At 36.8% G+C, this 24,115-nt stretch overlaps 2 protein-coding genes across 2 annotated transcripts; both read left to right on the top strand.

Annotated features, from left to right (window-relative positions):
* Nucleotides 1–665: 665 nt before the first annotated feature.
* On the top strand, nt 666–1,598 carry LOC113246442 (olfactory receptor 4C11-like). The gene has a single exon (XM_026487051.3). It carries the CDS (start codon nt 666–668, stop codon nt 1,596–1,598), a length of 933 nt encoding a protein of 310 aa, XP_026342836.2.
* Nucleotides 1,599–19,269: 17,671 nt separating this feature from the next.
* On the top strand, nt 19,270–20,202 carry LOC113250026 (olfactory receptor 4C11-like). Its single transcript, XM_026491438.3, has one exon. It carries the CDS (start codon nt 19,270–19,272, stop codon nt 20,200–20,202), a length of 933 nt encoding a protein of 310 aa, XP_026347223.2.
* Nucleotides 20,203–24,115: the final 3,913 nt, after the last annotated feature.

Below are 24,115 nucleotides of genomic sequence, written 5' to 3'. Positions count from 1 at the left end.
AAGTTATTGAGAATTGGAGTAAAAGGAAATAATTTTAGTCAAGGTAACAGATTAAAGTAAACTTAATAATAGACTGGATGAATTGACTGAATGTTCACTGCTAAAAGAGTGTTTGTTTATGTCTTGTTCTCTCTCTCTCTCTTAGGTTTCATTAAGAAAAACACTATTAAAAGTTTCTACATCATTTCTTGATTGCTCAGAATATTTATTAGAAGATAGTTTATAAATGAACTATCAAGGTCAAATAGTATGAAAGCACATTATATAAATCATGCATGAGTTTTCTCTATTCTGCAACATTCTACCCTAATGGATCCTTGATGTAAAATAAAGAAAGACATCCAGCTCATAATAGGACTCTCTCTCATATCAAATTCACTAAATTGATGTTCACTATGCCTGAAGAACCAGGTACTCTTTCATTATTGATATATTTCATTGTTTCCATAAGCCGTCAGATAAAGAGATTGTGAATAAATATTATGATTTCCACTTTACACAGAAGAAACTAATGTGGAAGGTGAGGGATTACCCACTGGTAAGTGGCATGTCCATGATCAAGCATATGGATTTGACCTCCAAATGGAGTACTCATTGCAAAATTTTTTTTTTTCTTTGCAGATTGATTATTTCTATCCTGTGCTTTCTCCACTTTGCCTGAAATAATGCAAGAAAATAACAGTGTAGCTGAGTTCATACTGCTAGGATTGACCCAAGATCCTATGAAAAAGAAAATGGTATTTGTAATCTTCTTCATTTTTTATGTGGGAACCATGGTTGGGAATTCCCTTATTATTGTGACCATCAAGTCCAGCCGGACACTTGGGAGCCCCATGTACTTTTTCCTATTTTATTTGTCCCTTGTTGATTTCTGCTTTTCAACTTCCATAGCCCCCAGACTAATTGTGGATTCACTCTCTGCAAAAAAAACCATTTCTTACAATCAGTGCATGACTCAAGTCTTTGCACTACATTTCTTTGGCACCATGGAAGTCTTTGTTCTCATCCTCATGGCCATTGATCGCTATGTGGCCATCTGTAAGCCCTTACGTTACCCAACCATCATGAGTCAGCAGGCCTGCACCATCCTCATCATTCTTGCATGGATAGGGGCTTTTATCCATGCCATCACTGAGATTATCCTGGCCTTGAGATTGCCTTTCTGTGGACCCAATTTGATTGATCATTACTGCTGTGATTTGCAGCCCTTGCTGAAACTTGCTTGCATGGACACCTATCTGATCAACCTAGAATGGGCGACTAACAGTGGGACGGTTTGCACAGGCAGTTTTGTGATTCTAATGATCTCATACATTGTCATCTTGCATTCCCTGCGAAACCACAGTGCAGAGGGGAGGAAAAAAGCTCTCTCTACTTGCATTTCTCATATCATTGTAGTAGTCTTATTCTTCGGTCCATGTATATTCATATATTCACGCCCCCCAAGCACTTTCCCCATGGACAAGATGGTGACCATATTTTATACTATTGGGACCCCTTTTCTCAACCCACTCATTTACACACTGAGGAATGCAGAAGTGAAAAATGCCATGAGAAAGCTATGGCATACCACAATAACCTCAGAAAGTAAAAGATGAATTGAGGGTATTGGTTGATTCCTTAATATGTACAGATATCAAATATGATAGTGTATATCCTTACTTGCCCAAAACACTCTAATATAATGCATCTGATTTCCTCACTATTTCTGTACTTCCGCCCTCAAACTAGTAGCTTCCCTCATATCACCAGCCTGGTTCTTTCTTTTCCTTAGAGCTCAATTCTGACATTGCTGATTATGAAATACTCCGCAATCTTTCTCTACACTTTGGTTTGATAGAAGAAAGATATTTATACAATCACAAATGTTCAAACAGTGAGCAACCGTAAATAAAGAATAGCCTGTTACCTATGATTTTTAATTCTCTCTATAGTAAATTTCAGAACAGTTATATAAGTATATGTAATTTATTTCATAAATGATTTTTCTTATTGTTTCCTTTGACTATGAAGATGATTGAACCATTATGTATTTTTTAAATGTAGCATTCCAGAAGCCTGGAAATATTCAGCTAATTTATATGATTGGAATATAGGAACTACAAGAAAATTCTGCAACTCTAAGGGGGAAAGAATTAAAAATGTTTTCAAGACTAAATATGCATGTAGAATACACAATAGATAAAGCATATTTTTGAGATTGAAGTACAGAAAGATGAAACCCAGTTTGAAGGGAAAAAAAGTATATTATTTCATTTAAAGTAGAATTGTATCAATGGAACAAAAGAAAGTACCAGAGGCATTCAGAAATATTTACTTGAGTATCTCTAGTTAATGGAGTTAGAGTGAACCTACTTTTGCAGCAGGAAGCCACTTTGTTTCTCTGTTTGTGTTTTCCTAGTAAAGCGGTAGTGTGGACTGACAAGTTAGAATTGCCAATAGAATTTTGGTCTCACAGTGAGCAGGGCAGATCAGCAGCCATGCCTTGAATCTGTGCATTCCAGGGGTTTTCTCATGAATTTTTAAAACTCTTTATTTCAGAGAGTACAGAAAGGTACACATGTCCCCTGATGTTTATATCAGTAGTATCTACAGTAGCAAAACTATGGACACAGCCCAAGTTTCCATCAAATGATGAATGGATAAAGATGTGGTATATATATCAATATGTCTAGATATAGATATAGCTATAGATAGATATAGATATATAGATACAGATATTATGATATATATAATATTATGGGATTATATATATATATATATATATATATAGCTCCATATACATATAGTTCTATATATATATCTATATATATATATCCCCATATATGGGAATATTATGCGATATTAATCAGCCATCAAAAAGAATGAGATCTTTCCATTTACAATGACAAGGTCTGAGCTAGAGAGTATTAGGCTAAGCAAAACAAGTTCATCAGTGAAAGATAAATGCCATATGATTTCACTCATGTGGAAATTAAGAAAAAAAATGAGTATAGGGAAAAACAGAGAGGGGGCAAATCCAGAAATGGGTTCTTAACTATAGAAAACAGAGGAGAGGTGGCTAGAAGGACAGGTTAAATAGGTGATGGGGATTAAGGAGTACATATGTTGTGATGAACACTGGGTGTTATATGCAACTGATGAATTACTGAACTCTACATCTGAAACTAATGATGCATTATATGTTGGCTAAATGAATTTAAAAAGAAAAGGAAAGATGCTTTCAAAAAAATAAATGAATCAATAAACTGAACTCACAGATACAGAGAAAAGACTGGTGGTTGCCAGAGTTGGGGATAAGAAGGGTAGATAAATGAAGGGGGGTAAACAGAAGGAGGAACGAACCATGAGAGACTATGGACTCTGGGAAACAAACTGAGGGCTTCAGAGGAGAGGGGGTGGGGAACTGGGATAGGCTGGTGATGGGTATTAAGGAGGGCACATAGTGCATGGTGCACTGGGTGTTATACGCAAATAATGAATCATGGAACACTACATCAAGAACTAAGGATATACTGTATGGTGACTAACAAAACATAATAAAAATTATTATTAAAAAAGTAATAAAAAATAAAAAGCTTAAAAAAAAAGCGTGGATTAAATGGGTGAGGGTGGTCAAAGGAAGAAACTTCCAGCTATAAAATAAACAAATAATACAACACGAGAAGGTAATTATGTACAACATAGTGACTACAGTTAATAACACTCTATTCTTTATTGGAAAATTGCAAAGAGTAGCTCTTAAAAGTTTCATCCCAAGAAAAACTTATAACTATGTGTGCTGGTGGATCTAACTAGATTTAGTGTGCTTAGCAATTTGATAAGCCCGGGCCTTCACACCCCTCTACTCTGAAACCCTCGGTTTGTTTCCTGGAGTCCAGAGTCTCTCATGGTTTGTCTCCCTCACTGATTTCTTCCCCTTCAGTTTTCTATAGGGTTTCAAAAGAATTCACTCTTAATTTGAATCCCAGATTTCTATGAAGCATTTTGAAGCTTTAGGCTAGAAGGAAAGTTTTAGACTAATAGAAACATTTTCACAAGAACTGCTGATTCCTTGGGGCGCCTGGGTGGCTTAGTCATTCAGCATCTGCCTTCAGCTCAGGTCCTGATCCCAGGGGCCTGGGATCAAGGATCCGTGTTCCGCAGGAAACCTGCTTCTCCTTCTCCTGCCCCCCCTCCCTCCCCGTTTGTGTTCCCCCTCTCTTGGTGTGTCTCTCTCTCTATTAAATAAATAAAATCTTAAAAAAAAAAAAAAAGAACCGCTGATTGCTTACTGAATTACCTAATAGTCTGAGACTGAGTGCTTCATATATTTCATACCGAACATTTCCTAACCAAGAAGAGGTCAGTTTGAAGATGGAATTATATCTTAAAAGCCCTAAATATCATTAAGGTCATCTAAGTCTATAAGGTCAGTTTTTCAGTAGCATTGAAGCATCTTAAAGATTGGTACCTTCTATATGTAGTAATCAATATGTTTCAACATTTTTCAAATATAGTAATATTTTATCCTCACGCTAGTTCTTCAAAAGATAATTAGTAAATGTCATTAACTTACTTTGGCAAATGAAAACCTTGGGGCTCATACAGATTACACAATTTGTAGGACCCAGCTCTCTGACACCAGGAACTTTCTTTTGCCATGAGACACCTCCTTTAACATTAAAGACTAATCACGAGCATGAAAATCAAAAGTAAATACACTCCACACACAGAAAAGACAAAATCTGAGTAATAAATGACATAAATCATCAGTCATATGAGTTTCCTCAATCAAGTCTTATAACACCTGGGATATGAACATGATCAATCTCACTTTATAGATGACGAAGCAAGGATGGAAGGTGCCAAAAAGTGTACCCTGGATAAAACAAGTTGCAAGTGCAAAAGGCAAGATTGCAATTCGTCTCTCTGATAATCAAACCAATACAGTCCACTTAACCACTGTGGTAGTCATCTTCAACATTGTGCAGAAAAATCTGGGGACCCATGCTTGTAAGGGGATTGGAAAGGGAAGAAATGGAGCTACATAAGAGCCACAGTAAAAGTGCTCTTAAATGAAAGCAACACTGGATTTTTAATAATATTTAAGGATTCCAAATTGTGTGTTGTGTGTGTGTGTGTGTGTGTGTGTGTGTGTGTGTGTGTGTGTTCATGAAATTGCTAGGTGTACCCTTGTATGAAACAGCATTAAAGACTTTATAATTATTATGGTCATGTCAAAAGGAGATTATTAGTTCAACATCGTTTATTACAACAAAACATTGTAGGGCAAGGATTAAAAATTTGGAGGAAAAAGTTAACAATTTGATCCAATGTTGGCTTTACCCTCTTATTATCTGCTTGATCTTGGGCAGGATCCTTAAATTCTTCTCTATGTATGTATATCCTACTGTGTAAAAGAATTACAAAAGAACAGTGGTAATTATCTCACAGGCTTATGGTGAGAATTAAACAGCCACATTTCTGCAAAAACAGAGCACAGGAAATGTTCAGTAAGTTTTAGTTGATATTATCCTTATTATTTCTATTCACATCAGTTTCTGCAATTGTTTCTTCATTTGCAAAACAGATGAAATAATTCTAACCACACAGGTTACCGCCACGCCATGCACATACCAATCAATCATTAAAAAATCTATTTATCAGCTATTATGTTGTTATTGGATTTGACAACATGTATTATCAATTCTTTAGTGGTAGCTCCTGGAACCTTTCAGTACATTCTCATAAGAAACCCCCTGTTACACTTTTTGTCAGCTATTATAAATAGTGTGATACTGGGCTTTCTCTCCCCTTACTGAACTTCAGCCAACTTCATCGAGGCACACAAAGTTCTTTACCAGAGTCTTGCTTCCTCCAACTCCTGTTCATCCTTCCACTCAAATTCTCAATTACTTTCCATGGGGTCCCCATTTCCTTAAGATACAGGAAAATTCTTAGCTCTATATTCACAACCTTGACGTCCACTTCTGACCACACTTTTCAAACTTAACCCAAGATAGGCTCTTCGTCATCTCAGACGATGAAGTGTGCACAGATGATCTTCAAGAACTCAGAACTTCTTTCTATCTCAAAAACCTCATGAGAATCTACAACTCAATAGACTCTAGGGATGTATTATTTATGAGATGAAGAAGGTTAATAAAGTCAAGGTTACATTAATAAAAGGGATTTCTTTTTAAGGTAATGTAATTAATCATAATGGGAACTAATGGAGAATAGGAACAATGTGACATTTTGTTCTACTGGGGCTCACAGAGAATCCAAAGATGCAGAAATTCATATTTGTTGTGGTTTGGGTCACCTACCTCATCTCTGTGGTAGGTACTGTGCACACCGTGGTCACTAACTCTGCCAACCCATTTTCAGGGCCCCCATGTACTTTTTCCTGACTTATCTCTCCTTCATTGATGCCTGCTATTCTTCTGTAAATACTCCTTACAATGATCTTAGATTCACTCTGTGAAAAGACCATCCCATTCAATGTCTGTATTACCCAAATATTTGGGGAACAGAGAAGATGAATCTTCTTTGACAGTTAAAGTGGCTTCTCCTTCTTATTCTAAAGGCTTAACTCTGCATTGCCTAAGGGAACTCTAATGGACCCCCCAGAGGCCGTTGGCCTAAAAGAAGGGGCTGATTCTCCTCAGGAACCATCCCCACCACCCTCTTTGCTCCTAGACCTACAACTAGACATGAGTCCCAGCAGACTTTGCAAGGTGAGGTTCCAAGTGTGACTGATGAGGAAAACACTACAATCCAAAATAATGATGTGTTTCTAATTTTTAAATACAGAAACAGGATACTCATGGAAGAAACATAAAATTCAATCAAGCCAAATTTCTTGATATGAGTTCACTAAACAGAGATTCTTCTTTTAATGTTATAGCTGGGGAACTGAAGAAAAGCTAACAGTTTTTTCTTTTTGTTTGTTTGTTTGGTGACTGAAACATGAACCAAAATGTGGCCCATAATAACCAAATTAAAGTTGCCAGACATGACTTAATTTAATGGAAAGGGAGAGATCTAAAGGCATAGGGAGATTGGAATGTTAGAATGGATTTGTCATTTAAGATCTACTTAACCCCACAGGGAGGGTCCAGAAGACATACTTTTCATCATGACTGTGAGAAACAAATTTGGAGTCCTAGTCCCAGCATCTGTGAAAACATATGTGATCACTGGTGTTTTGTTCTGGTTGGTTGGTTGGTTGTTGTTTTGTTTTGTTTTGTTTTGTTTTTTGTAGACCAGACCTTTAGTGTCACTAAACTAGGAAATCTGAATGTAGTGGGTGGTAGTTGATCCCAGGAAATAGTTGCTAAGTGATATTTCTCAAGCTCATTAAAGGCAAGGTGGGCATGCTTCCCATAAAGGACAGAAGATTCAATATAGCAATCAGAATAATCAATACCAGCAGACTAACAGTGTTGGTGAGTTTTTGACAGAGTTCCTAGATGTCAAATAGAAATGAAGCCTGTTCAAGTGTTACTTGATCTGCATTAGCAAAAAAGGTCTAAGTTAAGTAAACAGAAGTCTAACTTCATCATAAAAGCAGAGATTCATGGCTTCACAATAATTCCCAGACTGGAACCAGTTTATAGACTCAAAATCTTAAAAAAAGGGGAAATTGGATCCTCTTGTGGAATGACCCTGGGACATTGACAAAAATGTAAATATTAATCTTTCCCTCCGCCTTCACCATAGGAAACCTATCACTATCTATCAGCCAAATTATGCTTTGGAGAAAAGAAAAAAAAGCAGTCTTTCAGGAACTCCTGGACACATTGACCTGAAACTGATTCCAGAAAACCCAAATCAATATTGTGATCCACCAGTCAGAGCAGGAACTTACAGAGGAATGTGGTCATTGAAGTTTTAGCTCAGGCCTACTTTGCATTGGGTCCAGTAGGTCAATGAACTCATCCTATGGTTATATCCCCAGTTCCAGAATGCATAATTTGAATAGATATACTTTGCAACTGGCAGAATGCCCATATTGGTTCCGTGACATGTGGACTGAGGGCTATAATGGTGAAAAGCCAAGGGGAAGCCTCTAGAACTGCCTCTACTTAGGGAAAAGTAGACCAAAAGTAATACCACATCCCTGGAGGAATCATAGAGATTAGAGCCACTATCAAGGACTTAAAGATGCAGAGATGGTGATTCTCACAACATACACATTTAACTTACTTATTTGGCCTGTGCAGGAGGCAGATGGATCTTGGGGAAGGAGAGTGGATATTTATAAGCCTAATCACGTGGAAATCCCAAGAATTGCAACTGCTATAGCAGATATGGTTCCCTTGCTTGAATAAATTGACAGATTTCCTGGTACCTGGAATGCAGCACCTGATTTGGCCACTGTTTCTGTTTCCCTGTCAGTAAGGAGCATCAGAATCAGTTTGATTTCAGGTTACAAGGCCAGCAATATGCCTTCACTGCCCGACCTCTGCGGTGTGTCAGCTTTCCAGCACAATGTTAAAATTTAGTTCATAGGGACCTCAATTGTGTTTTATTCCACAAGATATCCATACTGGTCCATCATATTAGTGACATTATGCTGAGTGGATCTAATGATCAAGACGTATCTACTCTAGATTTATGGGTAAGACATTTTGTGTCAGAGGATGGAAAATACATACAATTGAAATTCAGGAACCTGAAGCTCAGTGAATTTTCCGGTGGCCCAAAATTATAGAGCATATGAAAAATATCACTTCTGAAGGAAAAATACAATAAGATAAAAATAGAGAGGGAGACAAACAATAAGATGCTCTAAATATAGAGAACATACTGAGGGATTCTGGAAGGGAGGTGGGTTGGCTGATGGGGTAATTGGGTGATGGACATTAAGGAGGATGCTTGATATAATGAGCGCCGGGTGTTACATGCCACTGATGAATAACTAAATTCTATCTCCAAAATAATAATAAACTAAATGTGAGCTAATTTAAACTTAAATAAAACAAAACAAAATATACCCATTAAAGGTAAAGGATACCTTTGTCTGTCTATCCCCTCCAACACCAAAAAGATGCACAATACCCAGTAGGCCCCTTTGGATTGGGAAAGCAATGTGCTCTACATTTGGGCGTTTTACTCTGGCCTATTTATCAAGTAACTCAAAAAGATACAGATGTAGAGAAAGGAAGGAGCACATGCACCCCACTGTTCCTGGCAGCAATGTCCAGAATAGCCAAACCGTGGAAAGAGATAAGATGTCCTTCAAAGGATGAATGGATAAAGAAGATAGGGTTCATATATAGAAGGGAATGTTAATCAGTCATAGGAAAGGATGAATATCTACCATTTACATAGACATGGATGGAACTGGATGGTATTATGCTAAGTGAAATAAGTCAATCAGAGAAACACAACTGTTGTATGGTTTAACTCATACATGGAACATAAAGAATAGGGCTGAGGACAAGAGGGGTGGGAGGGATCGGAATGGGGAGGAATGAGAGAGGGAGACAAACCATATGAGACACTTGACACCAGGAAACAAACTGAGGGTTGAGGAAAGAGAGGTGTGTGCGGGTATGGGGTAACTGGGTGATGGGCATTAAGGAGGGCACCTGATGTGATGAGCACTGGATGTTATACTGAACTGATGAATCATTGAACGTTATATCAAAAACCAATGATATACTATACCTTGTCTAATTAAATTTAAATTAAAACAAATTTTAAAAAGAAAAAAAAGAAAAAAAATAAAGCTACCAGTTTGTGTGGAGCTTAGAAAAAAGAAAAGGCTCTGCCACGGGTCCAGGCTGTGGCCCAAGTTTCTAATCCACATGGTTGCTAAGATTCAGCATGCCCTATGCCTCATATGTCAATGGAAGAAAGGGATGCTGTTGGAAGCTTTGGCAGTCCTCTATATATGAATTGCAGTCCAGGCCCTCTGGATTTTGGAGCAAAGTCCTGCCATCCTCTACAGACAATTACTCTCGTTTTGAGAAAAGCCTCTTGGCCTGGTACTGGCCTTAGTAGAGACTAAACACTTAAACATGGGCCATCAAGTTTCTGTGAAATCAGACCTGCTCATCATGAACTTGGTGTTTTCGGACCCATAGAGCCACAGAGTTGGGTGTGCAAAGCAGCTCTCCATTAGGGAATAGAATAGTCTCCTTTTAGATATGGTTTTGCGTTCCATGGTTATAGTTATCTGAAGTTCAGAAGCAGATGATCCTCCTTCTGACATTATGTCAGAAGGTCAGTGGTAGCCTAATGCTGCAACACAATGTCTGTGCCATTCACCTCACTTCATCTCATCACGACGACATTTTACCATCTCACATCATCACAGGAAGAAGGGTGAATACAGTACACTCAGGTATTTCGAAAGAGAGAGAACATATCCAGATAATTTTATTAAAATATATCATTGAAATTTTTCTATTTTACTATTATTATTGTTATCTGTTAGCATGCCCAATCTATAAATTAATCTTTATCACAGGTTTGCATGTATAGTAAAAAAAAACATTGCATATATAGGGTTCAGTATTATCCATATTTTCATGCATATGGAGGACCTAAGTCCCCACATAAGGAGGGACTACTTTATAGGTGATCTGTCCCAAGCAGGCCCTGAAGAAAATGTTACATAAAGAAGTGCCCAAATGCTCACATTCCCCACTTTTGCTACGATGCCTTCATTCTCCCAACCTGCACCCAAGACCTTGTGGGGAGTTCACTATGATCAAGTGACAGAAGAAGAAAAGTTTGGTCTTGCAGAAATTTCTGCAGGGATATGAAGGTACAGTTCAAAATTGAATAGATAAGAACATTATATCTCCATTATGGAAAAATTCGTGAAGGTCTATGGTGAAATGAAATTCTCTCAATGGGTAGAACTTGAAGCAATGCACCTGATATTCACTTTCTTGGAAGGAGAAATGGCTGGGTGTAGAAAGTATACTGATTCATGGGTTTTGGCCAAAAGTTTGGCTGAATAATCAGGGACTTAAAAAAAATCATTGGAAAATTGGTAACAAGGAAATTTGAGGAAGAGGCATGTTCCCATACCTTTCTGAATAAGTAAAAACACACAAAGATATTTATGTCCATTCTGAATGCTCACCAAAGAATGACCAGCAGAGGAGGATTTTAATAATCAAGTGGAAAGAATGACCCAGTTTGTGCATATCATGCAGACTTTTTCCCACCCACTCCTGCCGTTACCCAGTAGGATCATGAACAAAGTGACCATGGTGGCAGAGATGAAGGTTGTACATGAGCCCAACAACACAGACTTCTACTCACTAAAGGTACCCTAGTTATGACCACTGCTAAGTGCCAACTCAGCAGAAGCAACATGAAGTCCCCAATATGGCAGGAATCCTTGATATGGTCAGGATGGTTGCAGGTTGATTACACTGGACTGCTTCGATCATGGAAGGGCAATATTTTGTTCTTACTGCCATAGACACTTCCTTCAGATAAGGATTTGTTTTCTCTTCATGCAATGCTGCTGAACGAAGCTGCCATCCATGGACTTAGAGAATTTTTTATCTACCTTCATAGCATTTCACACAACATTGCTTCTGACCAAAAGTCTTACTTCATAGCAAACAAACTGCCACAATGGGCCCATGCTCATAGAATTCACTGATCTTATCATATTTCCTATTATCTTGAAGCAATTGGCCTGATAAAATGGTGGAATGACCATTTTGCAGAATTAGTTATACTATGAGCTAAGTAGCAATACCTTCCAGGGTTGGAGCAAGAGTCTTCGGTTCTCTGGAAGGCCATATATGCTTGGAATCAGCATCCATTACATGTTGCTCTCCCTCCCATAGCCAGGTCCTGTAATCAAAGCATATAAATGGAGAGGCACCACTCATATTGCCCTTAATGACCCAATAGCAAAATGTTTCCTTCCTGTTCCCATTAACTTATGCTCTTCTTGCTTTGAGGTCTTCATTCCAAAGGGAGAAATTCTTCCAGCATGAGATACAAAAAGATTCTACTGAAAAGAGTGTTAAGGCTTCTGCCAGACCACTTTGGGCAGCTCATTCCTTTAAATCAATAGGTAAGAAGTAAGTTGGTGCACTGGCTGGGGTGATTGACTTTGGCAACCAAGGAGAAATTGAACTACAGCTCCACAATGGAAGTAAGGAAGAGTATATCTAGAAAACAAGAAATCCTGTAGACCACACTTAGAATCACCATGTTCTGTGATATGGTCAATAGAAAACTATAACCCCACCAGCTAAAGGACCACAACCAGCTCTGGTGCTTGCTGAAAGCACATTGAATACAGAATGAGTAATAGAAGAATGTAATTATAAATTAACCATGTGACTGTTACAAAAACGAAGACTGTAATGATTGTATTTACTCCTTATATTATTAATATGTTTGCAAGTGAATATATAGAGAGCAAATATTTTTGTTTTCTTCCCTTTCTTATTACCTTACAATGAATCTGAAGATATATTGAATTTCTGACCTAGCATTTTAGTATTTTTATTTTACATCGTAGTATTTAAATACTGAATATCAAGGGGAAAGTAAAAATCACCTAAAAAGTTTACCTTCTCTTCTTGTGGAGGTTTTAGTGCATTTTCATTTGCATGCAGGACAGTTGTATGATGTTATGTGGTATTATAACCATGTGTGGTCTTTATTGGGGATTAAGTAGGATTTACGGAGATGTGTATAGGTGCTAGGTGGATAAGCAATTAACTTCTAGTGATTAACTTTACGTGATAATTTGCTTAGACCACAGGGTGCTCAGATATTGGTTTCACAATTGTGTGTTATGACTATGAGATTTTTCTGGATGATATTAACTTTGCAATTGGTAGACTGAATAAAGTAGATTGCTCTCACTAATATAGGGTCCTTATCTAATTAAATGAAGATCTGAAAATTACAAAGGCTAACCACCCCTGAATTAAAGGGAATTCTCCTGCCTGAGAGCCTTCAAACTGGACCATTAGCTTTCCTGTCTGATCACTTGCACTCTGACACATTAACTCTTCCCTGATTTTACACCAGCCTCCTGCCTATGGACCTGAACTGGGATATCAACTCTTTCTGGTTTATTGCAGTTTCTGGTGCTTAGACTCAAAATGGGACACCAATTTTGCAGATTTTGCTCTTGCCAGCTTCCATACACACAAAAGCAAATTATTTTTAATATGCTGTGTGTGCGTGTGTGTGTACAGGAAGGTTTCACATCTTCATGGATCAGAAGACTCAATATTGTTTAGATGTCAATAATATCTGAAACAATACACATTTTATACAACCCCTATCAAAACTCCAATGACAATTTTTAAGAATATAGAAAAATCAGCTGAAACACTCATATGGAATCTCAAGGGATCTATAGCCAAAAATAAAAATATTCTTGAAAAGAAAAAGTTATAAGTCTCACATCTCCTAATTTTAAAACTTATTATAAAGCTACAGTAATCTAAAATGTGGAAATGGCATTAACACAGGGACATAGACAGATAGAATGAACTGGAGAGCCCAGAAATGCACCATCTCATATATGGTCAACTGAATTTCTACAAGGGTGCCAACACCATCCAATAGGAAAGAATAATGTTTTCAACAAACAGTTTAGCCAAACTAGATATTCACGGTCAAAAGAATGAAGGTAGACCCCTAACTCACATTGTATATAAAATAAACTCCAAATGGATCAAAGACCAAGTAGAAGAGCTAAAAATATAAAATTTTTAGAAGAAAAAACTAATGTATTATATGTTGGCTAATTGAACATAATAAAAAAAGAATAAAATATAAATGGGAAAAAAAGGTTCAGGACATTACGTTAGGAAATAATTTCTTGCATATGACACCAAAAAAAAACAAACAAACAAACAAACAAACAAACCCACAGGCTACAGAAGAAAGAAAGAAAGAAATTGAACTATCTCAAAATTAAAAATTTCTATGCATCAAAGGCCACAATCAACAGAAAGAAAGACAACTCATTGAATTCCTACAACACTATACCAACAAAAGACTTGAATAAATATTTCTCAAAAAATATATACAAATGGACAATGATCACATGAAAAATATTCAACTTCATGAAACACACTCATGCACACTTCTCATAAGAAAATAAAAATGTTGCAGCCACTATGAAGGACAGTATGACATTCTCCAGAAAGTTAACTATACAATGACCCAGTGGGTGATCCAGCATTTCCACTTCCGGGTATATAGCAAAAGCATTGAAAGTGGGAACTGGAGAGATATGTGTGCCCTCATCTCTATATCAGCATTAGTCATGACAGCGATAATGTGTAAGCAATTCAAGTGTCCATCAACATGTGAATAAGCAAAATGTAGAATGCATATGATGGAATATTATTCAGTATGGAAAAGGAAGGAATTTCTGACCCATGCTACAACACAAACTTTGATGACATATTAAATGAAATAAACTGTGTGTTTTTAATAAAATTTATATTTTGTAACAGCCTTAAATAAGAAATTGTGGAAATGATAGAAAGTTCCCATATCTTTGCACTCAGCTTCACCTGTTACCACCTTACATAGTATGGTATATTTGTCACAACTAATTCACTTGATGTGAACACATTATTTTTAACTAACATCCATAGTTTATTCATATTGTTTTATTTTTAACTAATGTCGTTTTTCTTCTCCAGAATCTCATCCGGTAGACCACGTTATATTCAGTTGTCATGTCTTCTTCAATACTTCCAGACACTGACAGTTTATCTGAATATCCTTTTATTTATTTAATTCACGTATGATGAACATACAGTGTTAGATTAGTTTCACTTGTGTAATATAATGACTCAACAATTCTATAGCTTACTCAGTGCCCATCACAATAATTCTGCTCAAATTTTCTTGGTTTTGATAAACTTGACAGCTCTGAGTGGAACTAGTCAGACATTTTATTTAAAAACCTTCATTTGGGGTTTGTGTGATACTTTATTCAAGATTGGACTGGGGATATGGGTTATTGGGAGAAACGTCACAGTGGCAAAGTGCCATTTGCATCACATCCTGCCAGTGGGTACATACATTCAATGTGACTCATTACAGTTGGTGTTAACCTTGATCACCTGGTTGAGGAAGTGTTTCCCACATTTCTCCTCTGTAAATTACTCCCCCCCGCCCCGCTCCACGATGTGCCTTTTGGAAGGAACTCCCTTGTGTACAGCCCACAAATAAGAGATTGAGTGTTATCCTATAAACCTCTGAGAGGAGAGTACCTACAAAATAATTAGGAATTATTTTTTATCGGAATTTTGTCTATTATCCCCTATTTATTATTTATTTAATTGTTCACATCATTATGAACTTGTGGATTTTTTGAACTATGAGTTTTATATCAATTCGTGTCATTTATTTTGTTTTCAATTTTTTCCCACTTTTGGCACTGTGAGCTCTTCCCATTGGCGCTTGTGTCCCTTTGGCGTATTCTCATCACAGTATGAGTGTACCTGTGTGTGTGTGTGTGTGTGTGTGTGTGTGTGTGTGTGTTGGCACTTTCTTCCCAGTTCGCCTTGTACATTCCCCTCATGAGACCTAGAATCAGCTATTTGCTTAAGAAATCCTTATTAATTTTCTTGGATAAAGTTATCAGGATCCAAGTCCTACCACTAGATCACTACATAATCACAGTTTTTTTTTATTCTAGTCAAAACACATCATTTATGGCCCACATAAACACCTTAATTGCAAGAAGAGATCAGCTTTTTCCCAAAAGCCATTAATACATAATGAAGATTAAGTTCTTTATCACATCTAGCTCGCAGGTCTTAATTAAAGAGGAAGGGACACTTCAGGGAATGACCTTCCCCAGACTCCTTTATTTTGCATCATGCATGTTTAAATACTCCTGCAGGAAAGGCAAAAGAGAAGCATTTCCCAGTCAAAATTACACGTGAGAGTGGATTCAGAAAGTGTGGGATGAATCCAGGACCAACTTTGTCTTCTGGCCTGCAGGGGAGACCTGAGCCTCAGTGACATCAGAAGGGATCAGACAGAATTTTAGAAACACTTTTTTTCCCCTTAATTCTCATTGGAGTAAAGAGTGGCTGAATATCATTGAGAAGAAAAGAGGACGACTGAACTTCTTACCCTTTGCATAAGATTTTACCAAAACTGGTAAGATTTGTGTTGGGGATTAACATAACTGTATTTAATACTCAGAGAAAATTTATCTGGTCAATGCCACAGTGTGCACCTAACACATAAAAGGCATTTGTGGAAGGATAGAAAGTTTAGGGAATTTTCTAGAAGTGCCTTACAATCTAAAATGAGAAGACAGAATAAAATAAATGCACAGTGGTTCCTGGTGAAGAGATAAGCAAATAAAAATTATATCTATTTCCGTGTTCCAAGAAATGCTCCATGGAGATGATGATCTTACTTTGTATGGAGTAGGTTTCCATTTTCAGTGGTAACAGATTATTGAAGGACTGAACACTACTGGATTGTATCAATAAGAAATTCTATTGATTCTTTCATTTACTTTATGAATACTTATTATTAAATATGTACATTTTTTCTACATGCTTAAATTCAGCAGTGAACAGATAAATATTACCTTCCTTATGTTGCATTGATTGAATATATGCCACTCTTATATTTATTCTTATGTGAACTATACAAATATTTCAGTCTATATCTCTGTAAGATAGATAGATGATAGATAATAGATGATAGATGATAGATAGATTGATAGATGAGAGCTAGCTAGCTAATTAGCTAGATAATAGATAGATAGACATCTCTTTATAATACTTAGTTGTTAAAAACCACAAACAAGTTTTCACTCCTGTTTGCTGAAGAGGTGGACAAAGAGCATATTTGGCAAACAACTAAGAGTGCAGGGCAACCTGCGGTGAATGGCTGTGTGGTTGGGGCCATGATGTGGTAAAGAGCCTTGAGTCCAGAACTGCCTCTACAGTGACTCACCCTCTTATACAGACATTTAAATCTTACTCTGGTCCTGGGACTCTTCCTGTTTCTGCAGCCTATGTCTGAAGACAGTTGTTATGAACCAGTAAGATGTCAATGTGATTAACAAACCACGGAATAAGAGAAGGTTTTTGAAAGCTTTATTTTATTGCAGCATAATTATGACAGATTTTCAACTACCAATGGGAATATTTTAAAAGGTAAGTCATCCTCCTAACTTTGATTCCAAGAATACAAGTTCCCCACCCTGAGGCCCCAAATGTCCTGCTGTCTCGGTACTCTCTTAAATACAATTAATTGATGTGAGTCCTTGTGTGTGTGTGATATATATTATTCTGCTGTTAATGAAAATATTACCATCCTCAGCAGACAGTCCTGAACTCTATCACTTTACAACACTTTAGAAACCATTGCATATACATATATATATATATATATCCACTTCCCTTCTTTTGATGATTGCATAGAATACCATCCCTGACTCATTTAGCTTCCTTTCTCATGGGCATTGAAGTTTTTTCTTACCTTTTGCCAACATGTATAGGACTGCTGTGATGGCCTTTCTGCCTAACAGTGACATTATTTGCAGCAAATGGAAACACTAGACCTGTGTCTATGTGCCATTGAAATATCATCAATGCTAAAAATTACTCCCGGAGAGATTGCAACCCCTTAAACTCCTACCAGAATGTACGGGATCAATTCTGTCCATCATTTTCAGCGCTGTTTGTTATCAATGACCATTTACTAAAATGGTCATTTTGTTAATCAGAGAGGTGAAAAGATATATAATTGGAATTTAAATTGAATGTATTTTTTATGAATGAAATTGATAATCTTTTCACATTATTTTTAATAAGAAGAATTCCTTGAGATCATTTCTTTTGCCCATTTTCATCCCCCCCCCTTTTTAAATTTTATTGATTTATTTAGACAGAAATAGAGCAAAACCAAGGGAAGGGGCAAGGGAGAGGGAGAGATAGAATCTTAAGAATGCTCCATGCCCAGTGCAGAGCTTGGCATGGGGCTTGATTCCACAACCCTGAGATTGTGACCTAAGTGGAAATCAACAGTCAGATGTTTAACTGGCTGAGCCACCCAGGCACCATATAGATTGTGTTTTCAAAGACTGAGCTCTGAGATCCATTTATGTATGAGAAAATTGTGCCTCTGTCTGTATTACATGCTGTAAGTATACTTAAATGCCTTGCCACTTATACATTTAATTGTACTATTATATGGAAAATATATGTGATGAGGACAGAAAAGGATTTTTCCAGTTTCATATATATAAATGAATATTGGTTTCCCTCTTATTTCTATCTTTTACTGAAGTCAGGGCATGGAACTTTCAAGAACACAGATTCCAAGAATTATATTAAAAATTTCAGCTATGACCTGGGGCTTCCTTAGCTCATTATCTAAATCCCTGGTGCTTAAAATAACATAAAATGTGAAAGAATATTTTGATATATGCCAAATGTTCTCTATTTATCCTTTATTTTAGTCTCAATCTCTCCTTGTGTCTTAAGAAAATATGCTGAAAGACTCATTAAAATACTGGATGAGATGAAGAATTTCACTTTGGACAACATAACATAATTTAAAAAGTACAAAATTTTGTGATAGAAGCTGAATTTACAACTGTAAACAACTATAAGTTATTAAGAATTAGAATAAAAGGAAATAATTTTAGTCAAGGTAACAGATTAAAATAAACTTAATAATAGACGATGAATTGACTGAATGTTCACTGCTAAAAGAGTGTTTGTTTGTCTGGTCCTCCCTCTCTCTTTCTCTCTCAGGTTTCATTAAGAAAAACACTATTAAAATTTCTACATCATTTCTTGATTGCTCAGAATATTAACTAGAAGATACTTTATAAATGAACTATTAAGATCAAATAGTATGAAAGCACATTATATAAATCATGCAAGAGTTTTTTCCATTTTGCAACATTCTACAATGCAAAGGTTTGCAAGAACTCAATGGGTCCTTGATGTAAAATAAAGACATCCAGCTCAGAATAGGACTCTCTCTCATATCAAATTCACTAAATTAATGCTCCCTATGCCTGAAGAACCAGGTACTCTTTCATTATTGATATATTTCATTGTTTCCATAAGCCATCAGGTAAAGAGATTGTGAATAAATATTATGATTTCCACTTTACTCAGAAGAAACCAACGTGGAAGGTGAGGTATTACCCACAGGTAAGTGGCATGACCATATGGATTTGACCTCCAAATGGAGTACTCATTGTCTAATGCTTTTTTCTTTGCAGATTAATTATTTCTAACCTGCGCTTTCTCCACTTTGCCTGAAATAATGCAAGAAAATAACAGTGTAACTGAGTTCATACTACTAGGATTGACCCAAGATCCTATGAAAAAGAAAATGGTATTTGTAATCTTCTTAATTTTTTATCTGGGAACTGTGGTAGGGAATTTGCTTATTATGGTGACCATCAAGTCCAGCCGGACCCTTGGGAGCCCCATGTACTTTTTCTTATTTTATTTGTCCCTTGCTGATTCCTGCCTTTCAACTTCCACAGCCCCCAGACTAATTGTGGATTCACTTTCTGCAACAAAAACCATTTCTTACAATGAGTGCATGACTCAAGTCTTTGCACTACATTTCTTTGGCACCATGGAAGTCTTTGTTCTCATCCTCATGGCCATTGATCGCTATGTGGCCATCTGTAAGCCCTTACATTACGCAACCATCATGAGACGGCAGGTCTGCATCATCTTGATTGTTATTGCATGGTTAGGGGCTTTTATTCATTCCATCACTGAGATTATCCTGGCTTTGAGATTGCCTTTCTGTGGACCCAATTTGATTGATCATTACTGCTGTGATTTGCAGCCCTTGCTGAAACTTGCTTGCATGGACACCTATCTGATCAACCTAGAATGGGTGTCTAATAGTGGTAGCGTTTGCACAGGCAGTTTTGTGACTCTGATGATCTCATACATTGTCATCTTGCATTCCCTGCGAAACCACAGTGCAGAAGGGAGGAAAAAAGCTCTCTCTACTTGTATTTCTCATATCATTGTAGTAGTCTTATTCTTTGGTCCCTGTATATTCATATATTCACGCCCCCCGACCACTTTCTCCATGGACAAGATGGTGTCTGTATTTTATACTATTGGGACCCCTTTTCTCAACCCATTCATCTACACACTGAGGAATGCAGAAGTGAAAAATGCCATGAGAAAGCTCTGGCATATCAAAATTACCTCAGAAAGTAAAAGATGAGTTAAGGGCTTTGGTTGATTCCTTAATCTGTAGAGATATCAAATATAAGGGTGTTTATCCTCACTTGCCCAATACCCTCTAATATAATGCACCTGACTTCCTTACTTTTTCTGTACTTCTGCCCTCAAACTAGTAGCTTCCCTCATATCACCAGCCTGGTTCTTTCTTTTCCTCAGAGCTTAATTCTGACATTGCTGATTATGAAATACTCCTCAGTCTCAGTCTACACTCTGGTTTGATAAGAAGAAAAATATTTATAAATCACAACTGTTCAAACAGTGAGCAACCATAAAGAAAGAATAGCCTGTTATCTATGATTTTTAATTCTCTCTATAGTAAATTTCCAATGAAGTATAAAAGTATATGTAACTTATTTCATAAACAACTTTTCTTATTGTTTCCTTTGAATCTCAGGGTAATTGAACCATTACATACGGTATTTTTTAAATGCATTATTACAAAAGCCTGGAAATATTCAGCTAATTTGTATGATTGGAATATAAGAACAACAAGAGAATTCTGCAACTCTAAGGGGAAAGAAGTAAAAATATTTTCAAGACTAAATATAAATTTAAAATACACCATAGATAAAACATATTTTTGAGATTGAAGTACAGAAAGATAAAACCCAGTTTGAAGGGAAAAAAAGTATATTATTTCATTTAAAGTAGAGTAGTATCAATGGACTAAAAGAAAGTACCAGAGGCGATCAGAAATATTACAGCACGGGAAGGTAATTATGTACAAGATAGTGATTATAGTTAATAAAACTCTATTGTTTAAATAGCAAAGAGTAGCTCTTAAAAGTTTTCATCCCAAGAAAAACTTATAACTATGTGTGCTGGTGGATCTAACTAGACTTAGTGTGCTTAGCAATTTGATAAGCTTATCCCCCCACACCCCTCTACTCTGAAACCCTCAGTTTGCTTCCTGGAGTCCAGAGTCTCTCATGGTTTGTCTCCCTCACTGATTTCGTTCCCTTCAGTTTTCCATAGGGTTTCAAAAGAATTCATTCTTAATTCAAATCCCAGATTTCTATGAAGCATTTTGAGGCTTTAGACTAGAAGGAAAGTTTTAGACTAATAGAAACCTTCTCACAAGAACTGCTGATTGTTTACCAAATTACCTGACTAGTCCGAGACTGAGTGTGTCATATCTTTCATATCGAATGTTTCCTAACCAAGAAGAGGTCAGTTTGAAGATGGAATTATTTCTAATGAGTCCTAAACATCATTAAGGTCATCTAAGTCTGTAAGGTCAGTTTTTCAGTAGCACTGAAGCATCTTAAAGATTGGTACTTTCTATATGTAGTAATCAGTACGTTTCAACATTTTTCAACTATAGTAATATTTTATCCTCATGCTAGTTCTTCAAAACATAATTGGTAAATGTCATTAACCTAATTTGGCAGATGAAAACCTTGGGGCTCATAGAGATTACACAATTTGTAGGACCCAGCTCTCTGACATTAGGTGCTTTCTTTTGCCATGAGACACCTCTTTTAATATTCAAGACTAATCATGAGCATGAAAATCAAAAGCAAATACACTCCACACACAGAAAAGACAAAATTTGAGTAATAAATGACATAAATCTTCAGTCATTTAGTCCAAGCAAGACCAGAGACAGTCCTTCCTGAGGATACTGCAATGGATAATGTGAGTCTCTGTGGCTTCTTGAAAATTAAAATTGGAAATAAACCTTCCTGAGCTTATTGCATGGTTGAATATTTAATCAGTATTTCACACAAAATACCAATTCTTACTATACACTAGCTGCATACAGTCACTAAAATAGGTGAAAATTCTTATGTGCCCACAGTAATGTAGTGGATATGTTCATATAAGTTTCCTCAATCAAGTCTTATAACACCTGGGATATGAACATGATCAATCTCACTTTACAGATGACGAAGCAAGGATGTAAGGTGCCAAGAAATACCCTGGATAAAACAAGTTGCAAGTGCAAAAGGCAAGATTGCAATTAGTCTCTCTGATAGTCAAACCAATACAGTCCACTTAACCACTGTGGTAGTCACCTTCAACATTGTGCAGAAAAATCTGGGGACCCATGCTTGTAAGGGGATTGGAAAGGGAAGAAATAGAGCTACATAAGAGCCACAGGAAGCAGAAGTCTATCTTAATCATAAAAGCAGAGATTCATGGCTTCACAATAATTCCCAGACTGGGACCAGTTTATAGACTCCAAATCTTGAATAAAGGGGAAATTGGATCCCCTTGAGGAATGACTCTGGGACATTGCAAATATGTGTATATTAATCTTTCCCTCAGCCTTCCCCATAAGAAACCTATAACATTCTATCAGTCAAATTATGTATAGGAGAAAAGAAAATAAGCAGAATTTCAAGAACTCCTGGACACATTGACCTGCAACTGATTCCAGAAAACCCAAAACAATATTGTGATCCACCAGTCAGAGCAGGAGTTTACAGAGGAAAGTGGTCATTGTAGTTTTAGCTCAGGCCTACTTTGCATTGGGTCCAGTAGGTCAGTGAACTCATCCTATGGTTATATCCTCAGTTCCAGAATGCATAATTTGAATAGACATACTTTGCAACTGGCAAAATGCCCACATTGGTTCCCTGACATGTGGACTGAGGGCTATTATGGTGAAAAGCCAAGTGGAAGCCTCTAGAACTGCCTCTACTTAGGGAAATAGTAGACCAAAAGCAATACCACATCCCTTGATATATCATAGAGATTAGAGCCACTATCAAGGACGTGAAAGATGCAGAGGTAGTGATTCCCACAATATACACATTTACCTCACTTATCTGTCCTGTGCAGAAGATACATGGATCTTAGGGAATGACAGTGGATACTTATAAGCTTAATCAGGTGGAGACTCCATGAATTGTAAGTGCTATAGCAGATGTGGTTTCTTTGCTTGAACAAATTAACAGATTTTTTGGTACCTGCTATGCAGCCTGATCTTTGGTAGGTGCTCTAAACTTCCTGTCAGTAACGACCATCAGAGGCAGTTTGATTTCAGCTGAAAAGGCCAACAATATACCTTTTGTGCCCTACCTCATGGGTGTGCCAATTCTCCAGCATTACGTCATAATTTAGTTCATAAGGACCTTGATTGTCTTTTATTCTAGAAGATATCCATATTGGTCCATCAGATTGATGACATTATTCTAAGTGGATCTAGTGATAAAGACATAACTTCTTTAGATTTATTGGTATGACATTGTGTGTCAGAGGATGGAAAATAAATACAATTAAAATTCAGGACACTGAAGCTCAGTGAATTTTCCAGTGATCCAAAATTATAGAGCATATCAAAAACATCGATTTTGAAGGAAAAATAAAATAGGAAAGAAACAGAGAGGGAGACAAACAATAAGACACTGTAAATATAGAGAACATACTGAGGGATGCTGGAGGGGAGGTGGGTTGGGTGATGGGGTAATTGGGTGATGGACATTAAGGAGGACGCTTGATATAATGAGCACTGGGTGTTACGTGCAACTGATGAATCACTAAATTCTATCCCAAAATTAATACTACACTGTATGTGAGTTAACTTGAACTTAAATAAAACAAAACAATATATATCCATTAAAGGTAAAGTGTATCTTGGTCTATCTATCCCCTCCAACACCAAAAAGATGCACAATACTCAGTAGGCCCCTTTGGATTGGGAAAGCAATGTGCTCTACATTTGGACGTTTTACTCTGGCCTATTTATCAAGTAACTCAAAAAGATACAGATGTAGAGAAAGGAAGGAGAACATGCACCCCACTGTTCATGGCAGCGATGTCCAGAATAGTCAAACTGTGGAAGGAGACAAGATGCCCTTCAAAGGATGAATGGATAAAAAAGATATGGGTCATACAATGGAATGTTAATAAGTCATAGGAAAGGATGAATATCTACCATTAAATCG

Source organism: Ursus arctos, unplaced genomic scaffold (assembly GCF_023065955.2).
Source record: "Ursus arctos isolate Adak ecotype North America unplaced genomic scaffold, UrsArc2.0 scaffold_23, whole genome shotgun sequence".
In the NCBI taxonomy this organism is placed as follows: Eukaryota; Metazoa; Chordata; class Mammalia; order Carnivora; family Ursidae; genus Ursus; species Ursus arctos.
The sequence above is the reverse complement of the archived record's forward strand: the minus strand, read 5'-3'. Positions and strand labels throughout refer to the sequence as shown.